Consider the following 21029-nt stretch of genomic DNA (forward strand, 5'->3'; position numbering starts at 1 on the left):
GGACAGTGCAGCAGTGACAGGAGGGGGGCGGGTGCTGTGACCTAAAATTATCACAGCACTTTCATGATGGTATTTGAGTATCTTGCAAGTGAAATCCCCACACTCAGGAGGGAAAGGTAGAAAGACTGCTATGAATTTGAGGTTAGCCTGTGCTACAAAGTGAGACCCTGTCTTGAAAGAAAAAAGAAATGGACAGTCCTGAAAGTATGCATAAAAAGTAAACATTGTTACTTCCCCACTTCCCTTTCTAGGAAAACCTAGGACAAGTCTTCTCTGTGATTTGGGGCTTGGCGTTGGCGCTCATCTCCACAGTAGCAAGGCTCTGGGACAGCCACCATCCTAGTCCTTCTCTTCAAGGACTCTGAGAAGTCACAAAAGGCTGTCAGCCCACTTCCACCTGGACCCCTTAAGGTGAGGGCGAGCCCATTTCAGTGCCGGCAGAGATGGCGGCGTGTCACTGCTTCGCTAGGCTCCCTGCACGCTCAGCGCCTCTGCAAGAATGCTCCACACTGCCACGTGACTGGCAGCAGCCCTCGTACATTGTACCTGAACTGTGGGATGTGAGATAGAGATGACTTCAAAGTTCTCAAAGACGCCCCGAGAGGGTGAAGGGCTAACGTAAATTCAGTGGAGCCAAAAAACAAAAAAGGAAAAGAAAAGCACAAAATCAAGCCAAATCTTTGCTTTCCTTATTCACCCCAACAGCTCTTTGGATGCCAAAAGAAGGGTTATTTGCTACCTCAGAGTCACACACTACCAAACCTATGGCTTTACTTCCAATACTTTAGAGGAAGGGCCACCGGCACAGCAGCACTGCAGTCTGTTAGAAGTGTCGACAGGAACCTGCAGACTCTTCTGCACGTTTCCAAATCATTTCTCCCATGGTATTAGCCGCGGCTTCGTTCATAGCTTTCCACCTCTCCCAGGGCAGCGCTTCTATATGAGTCTAAAATTCTGAACAGCTCTACAGAGGCCACCAGAGCCAGAGGAAAAGGAGCTTGCTGCAAGCCCTGGGACTGCCAGAAGCCGCACGCATGACATCTCACCAACATGGCTGCCTAAACACGAGCTGAACAAGGACCACAGCCACGCTAAGGTGGATGAGAGAAAGCGCACAGTGCTGTCAGCCTGAGCAGAACTACAGGCGATGCTGAGATCAGGAGAAATGGTCCCCCCAAAAGAAGAGCACACCAGTTGTTATCCAACACCAAGTGCTCAACCATGAAAACATACACACAAGTAACATACAGACTGAGCAGTTTGTATTCGTATATTTAGGAACACACACACACAAAGTAACACAAAGATGCCATGCATTTGATGAAAAAAGCAAGGATGGTGATACGAGAGGGCTTAAGGGGGAAATGATGTAAATGATCTCAAAAAAAGTGTATGTACATACTCCCATTTGAAGTGTTTCTTGCATTCAGTCCATCTCGTGGTCTGAGACTACACCAACAGGCAGCACCGTGCTTGAGAACTCAGCGCCACAGTCCCGCCAGCGGCAAGCGGAGTGGTCTCACCATGCACGGACACAGGACCAGAAGCCTCAGCAGACGGCAGGGAGCAGGGAGTAAGCTGGAGAGACTTAGAGCCTTCTCCCTTTGCCCTTACGCCAGAACAGGGAGAGAACGGGCAGCAGAGAGCATGCACCCCGAGCAGCACACGGAGCCAGCAGGACCTAAGACCGCTTTTCAGACCGGGGCAGCTGTGCCTGGCTGTGTTCGCGAGTGCTGCTCCCAACCTCGGCCCAAGCAGCTCCTCCAGGCAACGGGCTGCAGTCGTGCAGAGAGAAGTGCTCAGCCCTAAATGAGACTGCTGTGTCCAACAGTGCTGATAGTCTGGGAACATAACAGCAGAGGTGTGTAAGAGGACAGGGAGGACAGGGAAAGTCTTATGGCCACAGTCCTCACGAACACCGGATCCTCTCTCTCTCTCTCTCTCTCTCTCTCACACAGGCACTCGCACACAGGTCACTTGGCACTCCAGCATGGCTGGAGCAGGGCTTGGTTGAGGTGACACTCCTACTGGCAGCACTCAGTGGCTACTGGGGAGTCATTTTTCTTCAAGGCTGGACGCCCCTCGGCCACGCACCTGCAGGGAGCACTATCTGGACTCAGTGGCTTGTAACAAAAGGAAGGATGTGAGGTTAAAGGCAGGAGGCGGCCAATGCGAGCAAAACACACTGTACCCGAGGCTGTCAGAGAAAAACGTCATCTTTGAAATAACGAAGGGCTGGAAAGACGGCTCGGTGGTTAGGAGCACTGGCTGCTCTTGCAGAGGGCCTGGGTTTGGTTCCTGACACACACATGGCCGCTCACAATGGCAGTAACTCTAGTTCCATGGGACCTTGACATTCCTTCAGGCACCAGGCATGTACACATACATGATGCAAACACTCACATACAGTAAAGATGAATCTTTAAAAAAATCAGCATCAACAGTGTAAGCGTGCAGCTCAGACTCTGGCTCTTTTATCTTCCCTTTACAGTCTCGCAATGCATTGACTGTAAAGAGATGAAATGTGCAGCTAGCACAGCACCTGGCATGTCTCATTAAAAGCAAACTGCTGTTATCTGTTTATCTTCTCTGTGGCAATTCTCTAAAACATCTTTCAAATTGAAGACGATGTGAAGGCAAACTGCCGTTAATTTTTAATTTGGGGAGGAAGGTCTGTTTGCAATAAACATCTAAAGTGAGATGCACTACAGAATCTTCAGAAATGTTATTCAGGTGAGGTAGTTTTCAAGTAAAAGGTGACCCTGCATGGAGTCTGCACAGTGCTGAGGCCTAGACCCATCGCCTGGGTAAGCCATCCGGTGACCTGCCGACGTAAGGCTGATGACACAGGCAGGTAGAGCTGCATTGAGAACCAGCCCAGAGCACGCAGGAGCACTGAGGGCTCAAACTTGAGTCCTAGATAAGGCTGCCATGAGCACTTCCGAAGTCCACCGTGAGGGAAGCCAGGGCGGGAGCTGCAGCACTGGCCTCAGGATGGCTGCTCACGGGCTCCCTGAAGCTCCTGCCTGCTGAAACTGCCCCGCTGTCTTTGCTTTTCCTGTTTGTCAGTAGCGAAGAGAGCTGCTTGGAAGTACTCCCTGTGCATGGGCACACTGCACAAAAGGCTTCTTGTTTAACAGGGGTGGCTTTCTTTTTGCTGAAACTTGGTGACTGTTGAATCTTTGTCAGATAAAACTGCCCATAAACCAGGTTCTATGATCATACCTGGGAATAACAGAGACTTCTGTTTACCCACAAACAATTCTGTGAAATGGTATCCAAACAAAAACTGGAGAAAGGTTTATACCCATCCCAACCGTTTTGAGAAAACAAACTCGCCGAGCTCAAAGTATCACATCCCGTGGCCCCGCCCCGCACAGCCAGCAATGGTGCTGACTGAAAGCAGCATCAGAGCCTCAACTCACACACAGAATGCCTGTGGATCAGACAGGTTTTTCTGGCCGATGCCAGCTGTGGTGGTTAATCCTGTCAATCTGACTGGATTTAAAATCATCTAGCAGACAGTTGAGGTTCACCACTGGCCAGGTCCTCGAGGGTTTCCAGAAAGGTTTAACTGAAAAGCTTAGACCAACCTCGAACGCAGGTGGCACCCCGCCCTGGGAAGGGGCCTGCACTGCATAAAAGGGGAGGAGAAAGGAGACACAAGTCCAGCTATGTTCTAACAGGACAGCGATTTCCCATTAAATTCTAATTCAAAGCTTGACTATTATTGCTTCACTTGTAAAGTGGCATCATCACCTGCCACCCACCAGGTCTTTTTACTTTCTGATTCACCATAGCTACAGAATTCTTTATTAAACGTTACAAAGAAGAAAACCTGGATGGAAGAGATGGCTCGGAGGTTGAGAGCACTGGCTGCTCTTCCAAAGGTCCTGAGTTCAGTTCCCAGCACCCACATGGTGGCTCACGACTGTTTTAGCTCCACTTCCACAGGATACCATGGTCTCTACGGCCTCCGTGGGCACCAAGTACACGTGATGCACAGGCCTACAAACAGGCATGCACATAAAATAACAAACCTTAAAAAACAACACTTTTTTTGTTTCGAGACAGGATTTCTCTTTGTAGCCTTACTTTGTAGACCAGATTGTCCTCAAACTCAGAGATCTGCTTGCTTCTGCCTCCGAGTGCTGGGATTACAGGCCTGTATCACTGAGCCCAACAAAAGAAAACTGCTTAACCAGACACTAAATTAGCACCTTTCTATAGAACTTATTTCAAAATATCCAAGCTAATATGTGGTTCCAACTATTCAGATGGTATAGAAAGACAAATGTACAGACTGAGCCACTATACAACTATAGTTTGCATATAAGATGGTAATTGCCACCCCAAGACACACACGATAGGGTTTCCCTGTGAAGCCCTCACTGTTTGAGACGGGGCTGGCCCTGAACTCACAGTCCAGACTACCTCTGCCTCCTGTATGCTGTCCAGCTTCAAAGTGGTCATTTCATATAGCTCAAGCTAATGTGTTAATTTAAGCCATCAGGAGATTAAAACTTTCTCAGTATCGGCCTAGACAATGCAGGCTCCTGAACTAAGTCCAATGCTTTAAAGCCTTAAGAGACTGGACAGTTCTAGATTTGTTCATGTGGACAACACCTGTATATAATTACATCAATGGTTTCAGCAGCCACGTGGCAGGACGGAGAAAGCGAGCGACTCGGCAGCACCTCATATAGGCGGCTTTGACCGAAGCCCGGGTGGCTAAGTTCACCATAAAGGCAGGAACACAGATGCAGCGTGAGGACTCAGACACGTGGCGGCAACCCTCGAAGCCAAGCCGTGTCCTGTTCAGGCTGATTCTTTTTGTTTACACGAAGCCTCAATGACAATCAATTTGTGTCTTATTAAGTCTATATACACCGTGATGAAGACTGGCCATGGTCAAGCGACAATTCTGGACATTCATAGTTTTTATATTGTGTTCACAACTCAAATGCACCAAGTGACAACAGGACCACATGCCTTCTGCTTAGGCCATGATGACAAAAATAAATTAGCATTTAGTGGGCTGACAGGCTGTGACTGGACGGGCAACTGTTCTTCATGCTGCTGATTTATCATCTCATAATCATAATGTCTCCCGGGCTCAAAATTCCAGTAAGAGAAATAATACAAATAACTTTTCTCCTACACGTGCTAAAGGAAAGGCAGGCCAAACCTCGAAAAGGCTTAACACCAAGATAACACGGTTAGTACACCATGCTATGAGATTCCAGACAGAACAGCATGGGAACATGAAACACAAAACAGGAGGTTTCTGACGACAAAGGACACCAAAATCCTACCAAGGATGAAAACAAAAAACCTCGTAATGTCTATCTCTTCTTCTGTGAAATAATTTCCTTTATACTTCTCTTTCAATACAAAAAGTTAACGAACAATAAAATTTTAACAGAAAAAAAAATAACAGCATTGTATCAAACCACTGTGAAGTCCCACTGGCTGCTTAAAAACGCTGGCTTCCACGGTGCAGACAAAGGCAAAGCGTTTCAAATAAAGCAAGCCACAGTCCTCCCTAGAAAAGGCTCGCTCTACCTCACGCAGACAGGCAAGATCTCGCACTAAATACTACAAATCTCACTTAAATTCTGACCAAGCTTTATAAATTCTTAAAGGTGGCTGTAAGAATTAAGAGTAATAAATATCTTTTTTTTTCTAAAGTAAGACTCCAATACTTTGCATTTCATGTATTTTAATAGTTTTATTTGACAAAGAGAAGCCTAAGAATTATTTAAAAAACATTTCCAGAGGGAACACCTTTTACCATAAAATAAACTGTGTGATTTGGGAGGAGAAATCTCAAATGTATATATTTTGACTCTGCCAATCTTAGAATTAGTACAAAAAAGATAATTTGTTGAAATTCTTTAAAAATGTAAAAACCGGTCCAGGCAACATAGCTATACAATCTTGCTGTAAAAGTACTTATATCAAATTCTGCCCAAAATATTTCTGCAATATACTCCAGTTTAGTTTCTCAAGTCAGTCTTCACTGGCGGCTGGCTTTTCCATTTTCTGTTGTCTCCATCCTGAAAAGTTTAGAAGGGGGAAATGATATGGTAAATGAAAACATTTACTTAGTAACCTGTATTTTTATCTGCTTTTACCCATTGGAACTAAAATCTAACCTATTCACAACAGGAGAATGTGAGCACTTTAAGAAAGGGATGGAAGTTCGGGGTCCTCCAGTCAGTCCAAGCTCCTCACTGTGTACATGAGAGAAAAGCGAGCCTGTGAAGACCAGGGCTTCCCTGAGGTCCCTCCCTGTCCCAATCTCCCTTCTCCAAGCAAAGCAAGTCAAGATTTCTACAAAAGGAATTCCTTTAACAGCACACTGTAAGGGGGATTTCTTAGAACAACTGATTAAAATAATCATGTCTGACGTTTACTCTAACACTTTAACATTACATAGATTCAGTGTGTGATTTTTACTCCCTGAAAACGTAATGCTGTAAGTAGCAGACAGTTTCATGTTACAATCAATTAACTGGGCCTTTTATGAGCTCCAAGGGTCTAACAGGTTAATATCTTCCTCCTTAAAAGCAGTGTATTAGCTCATAATACCAGCACAAAACTGCTGACCACAAGCAAGCAGCTTCATGACAGGACTACAAAATCAACAAAGCAGTTTCCACAGGAAATTACACAAACCCATTTTCCTCCTTAAGGTGTTGATATAGCTCAGCTCTGTTATTGACAGAGTTCAAACGCCCAGCAAACTCCTGGTGCTTTCTGGAATTGGCAGTGTTGATTCTATTACTCCACAAGGATAATAAGGACACGGGCCCTGGTGTTAGAGCAGAAAGGAGAAAAAAAGCAGAGAAAATATTATTTCAAGTTTTAGAAATGTAACAAACTCAACCCTCACTTCTGTTGTTCACTTTATACTCTTCAGGCACTGGACCATGCCAAGAAAGCCCAATGGACTTTCAGCAAATCCACAAGGCACCCTGAGAAGAACCAGCCTTTAGAGCAGTGGAGACATCAGGCACACAGCTGGCTTTGTGCAAAGTCTTTTCCAAAGCAGATGAAACAGGTATAAGGAACGCTGCTGATCAGAAGATAAACAACGATTTAACTGGTAAAACAGAATGAAAGACATGAAGGTAGGAGGGAGTCATCTAGGGAGGAGGTAAGCAGAACTGGGTACTTACACATGCATGAAACTGCAAAGAATAAAAACATCTTTGAAGTACATCTAAATTCTCATTGTGATCCACAATGGTATACCCAGCACATGAGGTAGTAATTATCAGCAGACACAGGTTTAAATCCTATCATTTCTACCTCTGGCAAAAGCCTTTGAGGCCGATATCAGAAGACCACCTCAAGATGACGCCAGCTTCCCCAAATGCAAGGAGATTAGTGACCTGAAGAATGAGTGTGTCTAATGTACTGACAGAGCTCTAAGGAATGCACTAGCCTGCCTGCTCAGAGGCCACCCTGCTCTCGCTGCCTATGAGACACACAGGTTAAGGCACCAGAGCCTGACGATTTCCCACTGAACCCAGGCGACCTTCAAGGACACTAAGACCCAGAATGACCTCAAGAGCTTGAGTCCAAATCCCATCTTTCAGACACAGAATTACTTCATGAAGAAATTAAGCTTCTCAGCCTACAACAAGATTAAAGGTTTCATGGTGAAAACAGGCTCAATCCTACTTTCCTACACGAGCATCATCCCAGAGGCTGGTGGAGGAACAAGCAGCACTGCTCTCTTCCTCCGTGGAAAGAAGGAAGTGGGAGGGTGCTTCTGCTGAGGGAGATCAGGGCAGGAGAGCACGCATGGAGGACTATGAGCCACACTCCGTGATGCGCTCAATGAAAATGTCACAGTAAACCAATGATTTTGTTCATTAGCTGGAGAAAGGAATAATGATAAAGGGGCTTAGGAAATGGTCTGTCCTCCATGAGCCAGTGCTTTGCAGTTATAGGAACATAATCAGATTTAAGCTTGTAATTTAAATTTTCTCAGTTATAGTTTTTATGTTTTCAAAGCCCTCACTAATAGAAGTATACTGCTACTTTTTTTTTTTTTAATTTTATGTTGAAAGCATCTTTACTTCCAAGGCTGAAGACAGTCTCCTGTCTGATACCCAGATGTGCGGAGCTCATTCTCACAGACACAGTGTGAATACTGCACAGAACAAGCGCTTAGCTAAGCCGCCCAGGCGCCTCCTGGGGTTGTCCTCACCTTTAGACTTTTCCATGTGTGGTGTCTCGTCCATTTCAACAAGGGGCTTTTTGTTTGGAGGTTCTGGGGAGTCAGGTGAGTCCTTTATGACCTCTGCTTCAGCCAACTCTTCTTTCCCTCGTTCTAAAATCCCTTTCAATCTTAAAGAAGGACAAATAATGAAGCTGAGTTTAATTTACAAGTCCATAAATGCCTCAGTAACTACACTGATTATCATAGAACATATCTGATCTCACAAAAGAATTTAGATATCATATAAAAGAATTTAATGAGTTCAACACAACTTTACCTGCCTTTATAGTAGAAACAGTTCAGGGATTAGTCAGATGGAAAACCAAACCAGAGGAAACTTAATAACTAAAAGCTTAGAAACAATGTTATACCCACAAAAATTTCACATTTTAAAAATAAGGAAAAAAAACAAAACTATTCCAAATTACACATAAGATTATGAGCTCACTGTCGTGTGTGGTGAGCTCCATGTAAAGAGGAATATATTTAGGTTTCACCGCTTGGGAGCCTCACTCTAACGTTTGTCCTTGAGACAGTGTCTCACTACAGTCTTGGCTGGCCTGAAACTCTCTATGCAGACCACTCTGACCTCAAACTAAGAGATCTGCCTGCTGCTCCTCCTGAGTGCTGGGAGCGCTACAGGCCCCACGCTGGGCTTCCTCTCGCCTGCGCTCCCAGCCACACACTGCAGGTCTGCGAGGGCCGAAGCCGTTCTCCTGGGCTGCAGTGCGCAGGGGAAGGTGAACGGCGTCAACTGCCGAGAAGCAGAGTGCTCCTCTATCTGGAAACGGCGAGTGCCAAGAAGCAGAGTGCTCCTCTATCTGGAAACGGCGAGTGCCGAGAAGCAGAGTGCTCCTCTATCTGGAAACGGCGAGTGCCGAGAAGCAGAGTGCTCCTCTATCTGGAAACGGTGAGGCTTCCAGAACCACTGCCAACATATGGCTACAGACCAGTGGTAAAGGCAGTAGACACGGGAACATGTATGCGTGAGCAGGCATCTGCCATGAGTCAGTAACTGTGAAGGCAGAGGCTACTGTTACACACTTGTGTGTGGTTGCAGTTTTCCATGATGAGAAGTGGTGCTGCTTTTACAGGCACAGCCCATTACCACTACTATGAAGCTAGCTGCCTTGTCTGCCTCGTGGCAAGAAGATGGAAGGTGATGCATTAAGGTTATTCGTTAACTTTCAAAACTTTTTAAATGGGGGTAGGGAGTACTATGGCATGTGTGTGAAGGTCAAAGGACACCACGCACGAGGCAGTTTACCACGTTGGACCCAGTGATCCAGCTCAGATGATCAAATGTGCTTTTACTCCCTGAGCCATCTTGCTGGCCCACACCTAACTGTCATTACTTCTTGAATTAGGCCTGCATGCTCGTCTGCTCCAAGGCACCTAACTCATGAACGACAGCGTCTTCTACTCTTTGCTGTCATCACTCAAGTATGGCCTATCTCTAACATAAGGAAGAATGTTCTTTCAGGATCTTGTGACAAATGCCTGGCAAATCACTCCCTCTGCAAAAATTTACATTCTTTGAGTTTTATAATATTCAAAGTGTACACTGGCATCAAACTTCATGATAACCAGAAGCCGGTTAGGAAAAACTCAACATTTTTGCTGTAACAGTAAAAGCTCATGCCTTCTTAAGGCAAAGAAAGATGCTGTAATTCAAAGTGCAATATCGGGCTGGAGAGATGGCTTGGCGGTTAAGAGAACTGACTGTTTTTCCAGAGGACCCTGGTTCAATCCCCAGCACCCACATGCCAGCTCACAACTGTCTGTAACCCCTGCTTCAGGGGATCTGACACTCTCACATAGGCACACATACAGTCAAAACACCAACGTACATAAAATAAAATTATTTAAAAGAAGTGCAATACCAGAGTGGACAAGCACACGCTGTGTGGCGGAGCGCGCTACAGGCAAAGGCATCTGCTAAGGGAGCCAATCACCTGTCGGAGTCTGGCCGGGGCTTTTCTGGCCCGTGCTCCTTCACTGCTTGCTCTGCCTTGTCCTCCCTGTCCTCCCTCTTCCTCCCTCGCTTCTTCCGCTCCTCTTCCTCCGGGGGCTTGCTGCGACACGCCATCAGACACTCGAGGACTCTCTGGTGCTTCTCGGAGTTGCTGATGTGGGCTCTGACAAGAGTCTCCAGCTCGTTCCACATGATACGGTACTGCTCATCCCTGCAGTAAGGCCAAAAGGGTCCTCAGAGACGCTCCTTGTAAAGTAGCTAGACATTAGGCCCCGCAGAACCCCCTTGCTATGGTAAAGGAAACAGAAATAGAAGTGTATTTTTTTTTACTCCATTATTAATAGTGGACCTCCAAGTTACAGTGTAGCAAGACCTATCATCACATGTCTCCATCATACACACACACACACATACATACATGCATACAGTTACTTTACACATGGAGAAATTATCTTTCAAAGTAATGTCCATTAAGTAAACATGATGTGTGAAGAAGTAAAGAAAACAGCACTACCTTTTAGGGCCCTTTCCTCTGGTACCAACTGTAGAAATAGGAAGAGGATCATTTTTTCTTTCCATATCAACTAAGTTGTATATAGTTTTTTGACAGTTTAACACATCCTCTTCTGTCAAAGCCTCTTTCACAATAACACTGGCTAATGGAACTACCTGTTAGGTTAAAAAAAATGAAAGAAAAAAAGAAAAGAAAAAGAAAATCTGTCTTGAAAAACAAGCATGGAAGTATAAGGAAGAACTTGGTTAAGCTGACTCTAAAGATGGCCACAGGGAGGGACCCTGTAACTGCTGCTTCCGACCTCAGCCACATTCTTCAGCGTGACAAACTCATGCTTCCTTCCTCGCCTGAGAAATGGTGCCAATTACAAATTTTTCAATTTTTTTCCTACCAATCTATCTGCAAATACACACTAACCCCGAGAAGAAGAGGACACTCACCGCTTGCATGTTGAAAATGGTGGTTTGTGAGATAATCATGGGCCAGTAGCGGGTGTGCTTTTCTAACTGGTCCTTTGCACGCTCCAATGGGATCTCTAGACTCGCATCCATTTTATATCTGGGGTCTAGAAAAGGAGTTAACCTGTTTTCCCTCATAAATTCACCAAAATCCTAATGGTAACCAGATAAGACACAATTAGAACCTAGTCTAGTGTTCCAGCACGGGTCACATCTGACAGTCCCTTTCCCTCCTGTCCTGTCCTGTGACTGTCAGCAGAACCCTTCTCCAACAGTGACCCCGACCTCACTGCCTGCCCCATCCCAACATTTACACAGTGGAAATGAAGCGCACCCCACCCCACCCAATGATTTAGCCGCTTCATTCAGATTATGAGTTAATCACACTGCAAGACCAGTTTGCTTATGAAAAAGCTACTTTGCCAGAACATTAAAATCATGAATATTAATCTTTGAATAATGGAATTTTAGGTAAGTTCGGGTTTTTGGTTGGTTGGGTTTTTGATGTTTTTATGTTCTCAGTTTCCCGTAACGTATACTGATTGGCTTTCAACCCCTTATTAAAATAATCACAATAAAGCCTAATAAAGAGAAATTATATAATATTTGATAGTTATGAAGAGTAGTTATACACATAAATCCACATTTTAGCTCCACAGCCCTGGAATGTCACTACACGGCAAGGAAAGCTCCAGTTTAACTGCATCTTCTCTGCACTCCCATGCTTCAGAACCCAGACACTTCAGGCAATGACCCGCCCCATGGCAGAGTAGTCAGTGAGGATGGTAAATGGACAACAATCAGCTTCCCCATAACCTAAGCTATAACAAGAGCTCTTGCTAACAGACTCAAATCAGATTCTACAGAGAATACATTTACTGGCAGGGCTGGAGGATGGCTCAGTGGTTAAGAGTCCTGGCTGTTCTTGCAGAGGACCCAGAGTAGATTTTTGGCACCCACACGGTGGCTCACAACTGCCTACTACTCCAGTTCTGGAGGATCCCTCCGCTGGCTTCCCAGGGCATCAGCTGTGCACATGGTGCACAGACAGACAGACAGACAGACACACACACACACACACACACACACACACGCACGCAAAGCACATACACATCAACATTTTTAAAAGAGTCTCACTGTAATCCGGTAATCTGTAACTCTTCCTCCACAGCCCTCACTAATTGAAGGTGGATCTTCTAGAATGGACCGAGAACTGCTAAGAACATGCAAAAAGATCTCTCCTCCGTGGCTGCTAAGCATGTGACTGATGACTTTGGAACCTGACTTTCGTGGCTGTTCCAACAACACAGACCGACCTGTCAAAAGCAAGATCAAGCTGTGGGAAACCAACCTCAAACAGCTCACATTTTAACTGGCGCTGCTAGGCTGTTCTAGCTACACTTCTGGTCCCAACACTCAGCTTCTCTCAGACTCTTTAAAGGTTACACAGTTATCTGGCTACTTTCCCAAAAGCAATTATGATGGTATCTTTCCTCAATTTCAAGTTCACATAAAAATTTCCTCCTAGACATCCAAAACGAAAATTAAACTACTGTGAACTCAGGTCACCAATGTTACAAAGTATCCAAGGAAAGGCAGTCTCAATTCCTGCCCACAAGGCCACCTTTCTGGCCAAACACTACCAAATTTAGATTTTACATATTCTGATAATCAAACTGTACTTAATAATAAAAATAACCTTAGAGAAATGAAAAACTTTTAAAATCAATAGTTCCAAAACTTATTATCCTAAGTTACCAGAAGAACTTTTAAAGTTTAAAATTAGAAGATGGAAGACTATAATTGAGACATAAAGTAAGTAAAGAAACCCCGTAGGTCACAGGTAAAAATCATATGGCGAGACACTGAAAACTCAGCATTTATACACAATAGGGGTGAAGTAGTCAAAGAAAATTCAGTCCACATAAACCATTTAACCCCATGGGCCAGAGTGTAGGGCTATTAGCCTAGCTTCCAAACAAGGGTCAAATCAGACTAATCTAAAGATCAAAATTTTAATAAAAATTCTTAAAAGAATGTTGGATATACTAGCCTGGAAGTCAGGAAGAAAGTAACTTTCTGACCCTCAGCTACTTACAACTATGTTAAGCTTAAAAATAATTTTGGCAAACAAATTATAGTGACACTAATGAGTCCATTTAACACTAATTGAAGTTAAACCATTAAATTATCAGAGTTACCATTGAGGAGAAAATTAGTGAGGCAGGAAGAAGGTCTGCTATTTACATCTACAGGTGAAATTCGGTAAGCCCCAGTGCAATAGTGCAATTCTGAAATACAAGAAAACACTGATTTAAAAGAATATAATGAAATGTCCACTTAAAAGAAAGAAAACTTGCTTACTGAAACACTAAGGCAATGAAAAACAAAACTCGTAAAACAAACTCAAGGCTTGGCATGGTGGCGCATGGGAGGCAGAGGCAGGAAGGTCTCTGTGAGTTCGAGGCCAACCTGGTCTACAAAGTGAGACCAGGACAGCCAAGGCTATAAAGAGAAAATCCGTCTTGAAAACCCAAAAAAAACCCCACAACCGCAACCAAACAAAGTCCAACACGACATTTAGAAAAAGCTTTGGTGTGCTCTTGAACTCTTCTACCTACCAATGCTGTTGGTCCTGGGTGTGCACCACTTCAGGGTTACTGTCTCTTTAAACGGGCCTTCTCTACTGCTGCTGCCGGAGTGGGAATCACCTTTAGAAAGGTCAGAAACACTACGTTTACTAAAAAGGTCACCGACTTCAGAGCGATTGTTACCTAAGCTCTCAAGGTACCACTAAGCTCTGAAAGAGAGAAGAACACAATAAGAACACTATCTTTACAGAGCCATGGGGGGAAAGGGCCTGTAGAAGACAGATATAAACTACAGTTAACACCAATAAGCAATTTCTCTTCACATTTTTTATTTTATTTTTTCATTCACTAATTTAATTAAATTGGGTCATGGCCTTAATAGCCAATAATGAAAATTCAGACATCCTAATAGTTGCTCCCTGCCCAGGCCAATAAAGGACAAAGTAACACATCCAATACTCAGAAGGCTTAAGAGTCTAAAACACACAACTAAAGCCCAGTGTGTGTCTTTAGAAGGTTGTGAAGAAAGTCTATCTGCAGGCAGTGCCAGAGCACAGGTGTCAACGCAATAGTGGACACGTGTGAACTTACAGGGTTGACAAAGTGTTGAAGAAGATACTATACAGTGCTCTGAGAGCCTCCAGCAGGGAGTTCTGACCTTACTCTAGGACAATGGACAAGCTACAGTCCATGCCTGCCACTGAGATTACGCTCTGGGGTCCCTCCTCAGTAAGGCTCACAGGAGCACTTCACAGCAGCATGAAGCTCCCACCTACTTACGTATACATGTGTGTAACATACAGGCATGGAGGTGTGACTAGGGACCCCTGGGATCCAAACCTGTCTCTGCCCCCAGTTGTGGCTTTATAGGCTTTTACATCAGTGCTAGAGATTTGAACTTGGGTCCTTTTGCTTTCACACCAAGTGCTCTTACCCACTAAGCCATCTCCACAGACAAGAAATATTTTAATAGCCAAGGTAATTTTATACAACCTTCTTAGTATAAAAAAACAAAAACTCTTAAAAACTGACATCGTCTTATGGGTTCTTAGCAGTGTCCACAGGTCACATTTTCAAAACCACGTTCTCTGCACTCCCTTTCTAACCTCAGCAGACACACTCCCCACATTCACCACAGCTGCTTTCTCCCCCTAGTAATTCACTCAGTGAATCCCAAGATTCCTGAGAAGCTTGACCACCAGCGGCTCACAGTCACGCTTCAGAATGAAGGCACACAATCTGCTCAGTATGAGTCCTCTGAGGCCATCAGCATCAAAGGAAAGCCCCAGGAATCTAAACGGTCTTCAAGCCTTAACACTTGTCATTCAATTTTAGGAGAGAGTGGAATATTCTGCTTCATCCTGTTATAGCATCTGCAGGTTTTAAACACAGAAAGTGAAGCACAGAAACACAAGGCTGCTGTGGTGACAAAGCCTTGCTAAAGCTCTTCCCTCCTGCCCTACAGCACAAGGGATGGAAGCCACAGCCTGGGGACGAAAGTAAACTCTACACAGTATTAGTTCCAGACACTTTTAGCTTGCTTTCTGTCGCTGTGAGAAACACCATGACCAAAAGCAACCTGGGGGAGGACAGGGTTAACTTCCACTTGTCACTGAAAAGCCCATCACCATGGGAAACCAAAGCAGGAGCTCCAGCCAGGACCTGCATGGGCCATGGAGGAACGCTACGTGGCAGCTTGCTCTCCCTAGCTTCCTCAGAAAATACCCCAGACCTACCTGCCCAGGGATGGCACTGCCTACAATGGGCTGGGCCCGCCTCTGTCAACTGGCAATTAAGAAAATGCCCACAAACATGACCACAAAACCAGTATGATGAAAGCTATTTTCCAACTGAGATTCCCTCTTCCCAGGCGGTTCTAATTGTGTCAAATTGACAAAGACTACAAAGGTGACACTGCGGAGGAGTTTGGACAAAGATGAGCTCAGCCTGTGTGCTTGGCTGGAGTCCTCGGTAGCACTTGTCTTACCACTTCTCAGGAAATCTACATGTGCGTCTTTGTGATGAAGCAGCTCCACGTCATAGTTGGCGGAGGTGTTGGCGTGCTGCTCTTCCTTTAAGCAAAGTTAAAGACATTTTTAAATAACGGGGTCTGCTTTCCAAATAATGAAATAAATTACTCACTTTGCTTTTTGCCTAAAGTGAGGTCAGATACATTCTGCCACAGTTAGCTAAGTAAGAGAACGGTTTGCTCAGCCACTTATTTAAAGATGCAGCACTTTTCATCAGTGCAGTGACCCCACTGGAGAACACAGGCACTGAGGTAGTAAGTTTCTCATGTCAGAGTTAACACAAATGACTCTTCTAGAAATTTTGAATTTGTTTTTCTATACATGTATTTTCTTGCCAATATTTTTAAAACCCAAATATACTATCATTGAAATAATTTATGTAAGTTGAACTTAAAATAACTTGAAAATAGGAAATAGCATCTTTAAATACCTGCAGTGAATTAATGAACAACAATTATTTAAGATAGTAAATACTAACTAACAAGCTTAGTAACTTGCTTTTGATATTATCTATTAACAGAACACAGACTACAGAGGCACACAGTGTCAGGTCCAACACGCAAACTGCCTGCTGCCCTCTCGGCATTTCTCACACACTCAGATATAAGCTGGGGTTTGCTACAATGTTTTACTTGCTCATTGCCTCATATCAAATCGACTTGGCAGGGTCTCCTAGGACTCCTAGTAAAGAGCCAGCCAATGAGGTTGAGAGGACAGGAAAAATGAAAATCTAACAAGACTTTTCATGTAATTTAGTATTTGTGGGATAAATATTAAATGGCAAAATAAATGGCAAAAAAACTAAAAACAAGGCTGGGTACTGTGATTCACATCTGTAATCCCAGCATGAGGGAGGCTGAGGCAGGAGGATCATGTTTAAAGTGTTTTAAATCAGCAGGAATTGTAAAGTGAAACCATGTTTTAAAAATAAGAAGCAAACCTGGCACAAAGGCACATGCCTTTAATCCCAGCACTTGAGGATCTCTGTGAGTTCAAGGCCAGCCTAGTCTACAAGCAAGTCCAGGACAGCCAAGGCTACACAGAGACACCCTGTCTCAAAAAACAAAGACAAATAAAAAACAAGTCACCATGAATTTTCGGTAAGAGTAGTAACTGCATGGGCTCAGTGTTAGCAATGACTCATTTAAGCTTTCTGTGGACCAGGCATTTGCTGGTCCTGAAACTTAATGACAACAGGAACAGAAGTGACAGATTCCTACAAAAAGCCCACTGGTGAACCCATAGACTCACACCCATGGCTCTCTACCTGAAGCTTAAGCAACTGGAAGCATGGGCTGTTTCGTTAGTCAGACCTATTACTTATCAACATCTTTACACTTGGGTGGGTAAGGATGAAAGTAAGGGAAAGAAAAGATCCACTCAAATATACAAAGTAAAATCTAATTACACAGTTCTCAGAAAAAGAATCACAGAGAAGTAATTTAAAATATAGATTTTGATAAAAAAAAATACTCAGAACATAGTTCTTAAAAATCTCATTTGATATATTCGTATTAGAAATGGTAACAACACAACATTTTGTTCTGTGATCCTTTCTTTTTGATTTTCAGTATTTACTGACCTGTTCAAAGACACTGACTGTGGGCTAGCAAAACAAGATATGACATGGGGAGAAAAAGTAAAGGTTCAATTAAAGTGAATAAGGCATGTCAACAAATAGTCAAACAGCACAACGAGAGCGCTCAGGATGGCCTACCTTCATAGGAATGTTTGTGATGGTTGTTGAAGCCAAGTCAAAATGTTGCTGTACTAGAACATTCAACTTGGTAGCAAGATGCCGCCCAGCTCGGACACTGTGGACTTCACTGGTCAAAACCGGGGACAACTGCAGGAGAGTACCCAAGAAAGATAATCCACAGAGCACGACTTCACAGCACCCTCCCTGTGCTTAGTCTTTTACTGCAGACCACTAAGTACCCAGTGGCTTCTTACTTTGGGAAAGGAAGTGTAAAAGCTTGCCAGGATAATCATTTCATCAATGAGATTTTGTCCATTTACTATGCTACAGGCCGGGAACTACGTGAGCCATTAGATACAGCCATAGAACTGACTGTCATTGTCCTCTTAAAACCTAGACTGGAGCCATTCACTAAAAACACACTATATTTTTTAACTTCTGCTTATTGATATGAAAACAGATGAAGTCACACAGAGACACTATACAAAAATAATTCATTTTAAAAAGAGTAAAACTTCAGATAAAAATTAAGAAGGAATATGGAGATCACCACAAACATCTGACTTCATTACCAATGTGAGGTAAGGCTGCAAAAAATATAGTAAACTGACAAATTTTTACTCAGTCCAAGGTAATAATAGTATGATTAATATTTTCAGTTACCAAAAAGTAAAATCAACATATTATATCATTAAAGGAGGCATAAAATAATCAAGGAACCACCTAAAAATAAGATGGACACAACAATTTGAAATTATCAACTAAGCCCAAAAGTTCAGACTAAAGTAATAGTGAATAAATTAAAAATAAAAAAATAAAAATTAGCATACTATCCATTTACTATAACTAGAGAAAAAGATTTATATATCTAAATACGGACTATCAAGGAAAATGTGATATGAAGATATCTACTAACCAACAAAACTATCTTTTCATTTGGAAAAATATACATAATTTTTTGTTTTTGTTTTTTTGAGACAGGGTTTCTCTGGGTAGCCATGGCTGTCCTGGACTCGTTTTGTAAACCAGACTGGCCTAGAACTCACAGAGAGACGCCTGCATCTACCTCCTGAATGCTGGGATTACAAGCGTGTGCCACTGCACCCAGCTGTTCAATTTTTTTTTTTTAATGCAAAAGTTGGGAAGTGGGTTTGTCATCAGAGGGTATTTTACTAGAATATACTGCTTTTCTCAAAATGGAGAAAACAATAAACTTACTGAAGTAACTAAAATTCACAAATGTAAAAATAAAAATTACATGGACTTGCAACACATTTTATTAAACTAAATGTCAATAAAGAAGCTAAATGGGAACCATGTAAGGTCTGTAATCACAACAGTCTATTCTGAGCACTTGGCCGTTTGACACAAAGGTTTGTTTGCAGACTTCCTCAGAATCGCTTAACTCTAACTCACTGCCACCTCCTCCTGTGGCACTTCCACACTTACTTCTTTTTTAGGACGGTCAGACACAAGGCTATCTTCACCAACTGGGTAGGTGTGAATCAAGACCAACTCACATTTCTGAATCTGCATGAGACTAAAAAAAACCTTCACTTAAAACGTTAGAATAGATATTGTACAGAATTCAGGAAAGTAAACTATTTCAGCCTTATCATAAACAGGGTGACTACAATCAGACATTACTGTTAGCACACTAAGAGAGACAGTCTCGGTGTGTAACTGCTGTATCAGTGCTAATACTTAATAATTACACACGTCTAGATGAAATGCAAAACCTTCCTCTGTGTATTGAAATGATACACACACTGACCACGGGTGCCAGGCCAGAGCACCAGGGGCCCGCTTTCAGCTGACGCCACTGAGGCAGTCCCACACCAGCTGCCAATAGCAGATTGTCTATAACTGTATACTGAATTTCTGTTTGTCGAGACAGGCTTTCTCTGTGTAGCCTTGGCTGTCCTGGACTCACTTTGTAGACCAGGTTGGCCTTGAACTCACAGGGATCCGCCTGCCTCTGCCCCAGAGTGCTGGGATTACCGGCCTTTTTTTTTCCCAGGCAATATAACTACTCCCTGTGAATGACTGCTCGTAAGAATACAAGAGTGGCATCCCTACTTATTCACAGGAGGGCGTGCACAGCGCACAGCGCACAGGTGGACGCCGAGGGATAAGGCGGGACTCACTCCTTCCACCAGGCAGGTTCGGAACTCATGTTGTCACACGTAAGAGTTGACAGCAGTGTGTTTAAAAAGTCCAGCTACTCTAACTGCGCACTACACACTCGCAGTCACGACAGCCGTGTTCTTTCTGACCCTGAGTAGAGGCTGTCCCTTCCGAGCCAGTCAAGGGAGCCCTAGCGGGCATTCCTGAACACGCGGCCGCCCACTAGACAGAGCCCCACTTCGCTCACAATGCCTACTCCACGTAAGAAGACAGTGAGCGCTCGGTCCAAACTGCAGCCCGTACAACTGGCAGAAACATGCCCTTATTGGCTGTTCTGCAACAGGCATATATCTGGGACCAAGCCCCTAAAACCCATGAGCACTGCGGTGCCAACAGTACTTCTGCTCTCTGCTATCTGACCTTGGACCTAGGTTCTTGACAGTTGGTTCCTGAATCTCTGGGAATGCCCTGGGTACTCATCCAACTGTGTTAACGACCTGACTCTTGGGATTCTCCACAGCTTCTGGATGGGAAGATTTTATCAGAAAGACAATGCTATGATTAGAAGCTTTGACTCATTCCTTCGGAAAGAAAGAAGAGGCAGAAAAGACATAATCAGTGTGACAGCTCCATAAAAACCCTAGAGATAAAGGGCTTAGGGGTCTTGACAGGAATGTATCCACACAGTGAAGACAACACAGCCCATTGAGCTCCAAGGGGTAAAAAACTGCACTTGGGACTGTCCTGCTTCACCTGCTTCCTCTGTCCTTTATAACAAGCTAGCACACTAGTATTCACAGCCAACTCAAACATGGTGGGGCTGTGGGAACAACTGACAGTGAGTCAGACTAACACTGTCTAAAGGGTAGGGAGAGTACACAACTCTGAGGACCCGAGCTCAATCTGTAAGACTATCTTCAGAGAGCTGGTGTCAGACCCGAATGGCAGGGTACAAAGATGGTGTCCGTACAGTGGCACAATTGTTTGGTGTATAAAAAAACAAACAAACAAAAAACACTTTTGATCATCCCTAAATACTGCTATGAATATCTCTTTTCAACTACTATTACTTAAAAGTAAATTCACACACGGCAATGAGCTGTTACATTTTCAAGTAGCAAATGATGGATAACGACATCCATATTTGCATGTTTTCTAAGTTCCTAGCGTGGATAATAAGCTCCCAGAGCAAATGCGCATCGTAGAGCACCATTCCTGTGAGAAGAAGGTAATATTCTAAATGTAAGGAAAAAAAATTCTGATGAAACATATAGCTTTAGGCTAATTAAATAAGAAAAATCAAGAAAATGCTACCAAACACAGTAAAAATTACTTGAAATACATGTGAAACCCACATCGTGTGGCTGATGCTGAGGACAGTTATTCATCCATGAAGCAT

General features: G+C 43.7%; 1 protein-coding gene across 11 annotated transcripts in view; it reads right to left on the reverse strand.

Moving 5' to 3' along the window:
* Positions 1-5711: 5711 nt before the first annotated feature.
* Ints13 (integrator complex subunit 13) overlaps positions 5712-21029 on the reverse strand; it is a 28880-nt gene continuing 13562 nt past the window's right edge. For 3 of the 11 annotated variants that reach the window (XM_060384492.1, XM_060384491.1, XM_060384493.1), the window contains exons 6-19: positions 18953-19043; positions 17522-17650; positions 17387-17410; positions 15762-15846; positions 13805-13894; positions 13385-13492; positions 12321-12499; positions 11166-11336; positions 10726-10880; positions 10192-10422; positions 8225-8364; positions 6682-6817; positions 6159-6236; positions 5712-6059 (exon numbers count right to left, since the gene is read on the reverse strand). In XM_060384492.1, coding sequence (XP_060240475.1) covers positions 6020-6059; positions 6159-6236; positions 6682-6817; positions 8225-8364; positions 10192-10422; positions 10726-10880; positions 11166-11336; positions 12321-12499; positions 13385-13492; positions 13805-13894; positions 15762-15846; positions 17387-17410; positions 17522-17650; positions 18953-19043 — 1657 coding nt within the window. In that variant the 3' untranslated portion in view covers positions 5712-6019. Of the gene's footprint in view, positions 6060-6158; positions 6237-6681; positions 6818-8224; positions 8365-10119; positions 10423-10725; positions 10881-11165; positions 11337-12320; positions 12500-13384; positions 13493-13804; positions 13895-15761; positions 15847-17386; positions 17411-17521; positions 17651-18952; positions 19044-21029 lie in introns of those variants that run through there. The other 8 variants (XM_060384494.1, XM_021654074.2, XM_060384497.1 and 5 more) reach the window with 8 other exon arrangements.

The sequence above is a fragment of the Meriones unguiculatus genome, chromosome 5 (genome assembly GCF_030254825.1).
Source record: "Meriones unguiculatus strain TT.TT164.6M chromosome 5, Bangor_MerUng_6.1, whole genome shotgun sequence".
Lineage (NCBI taxonomy): Eukaryota > Metazoa > Chordata > Mammalia > Rodentia > Muridae > Meriones > Meriones unguiculatus.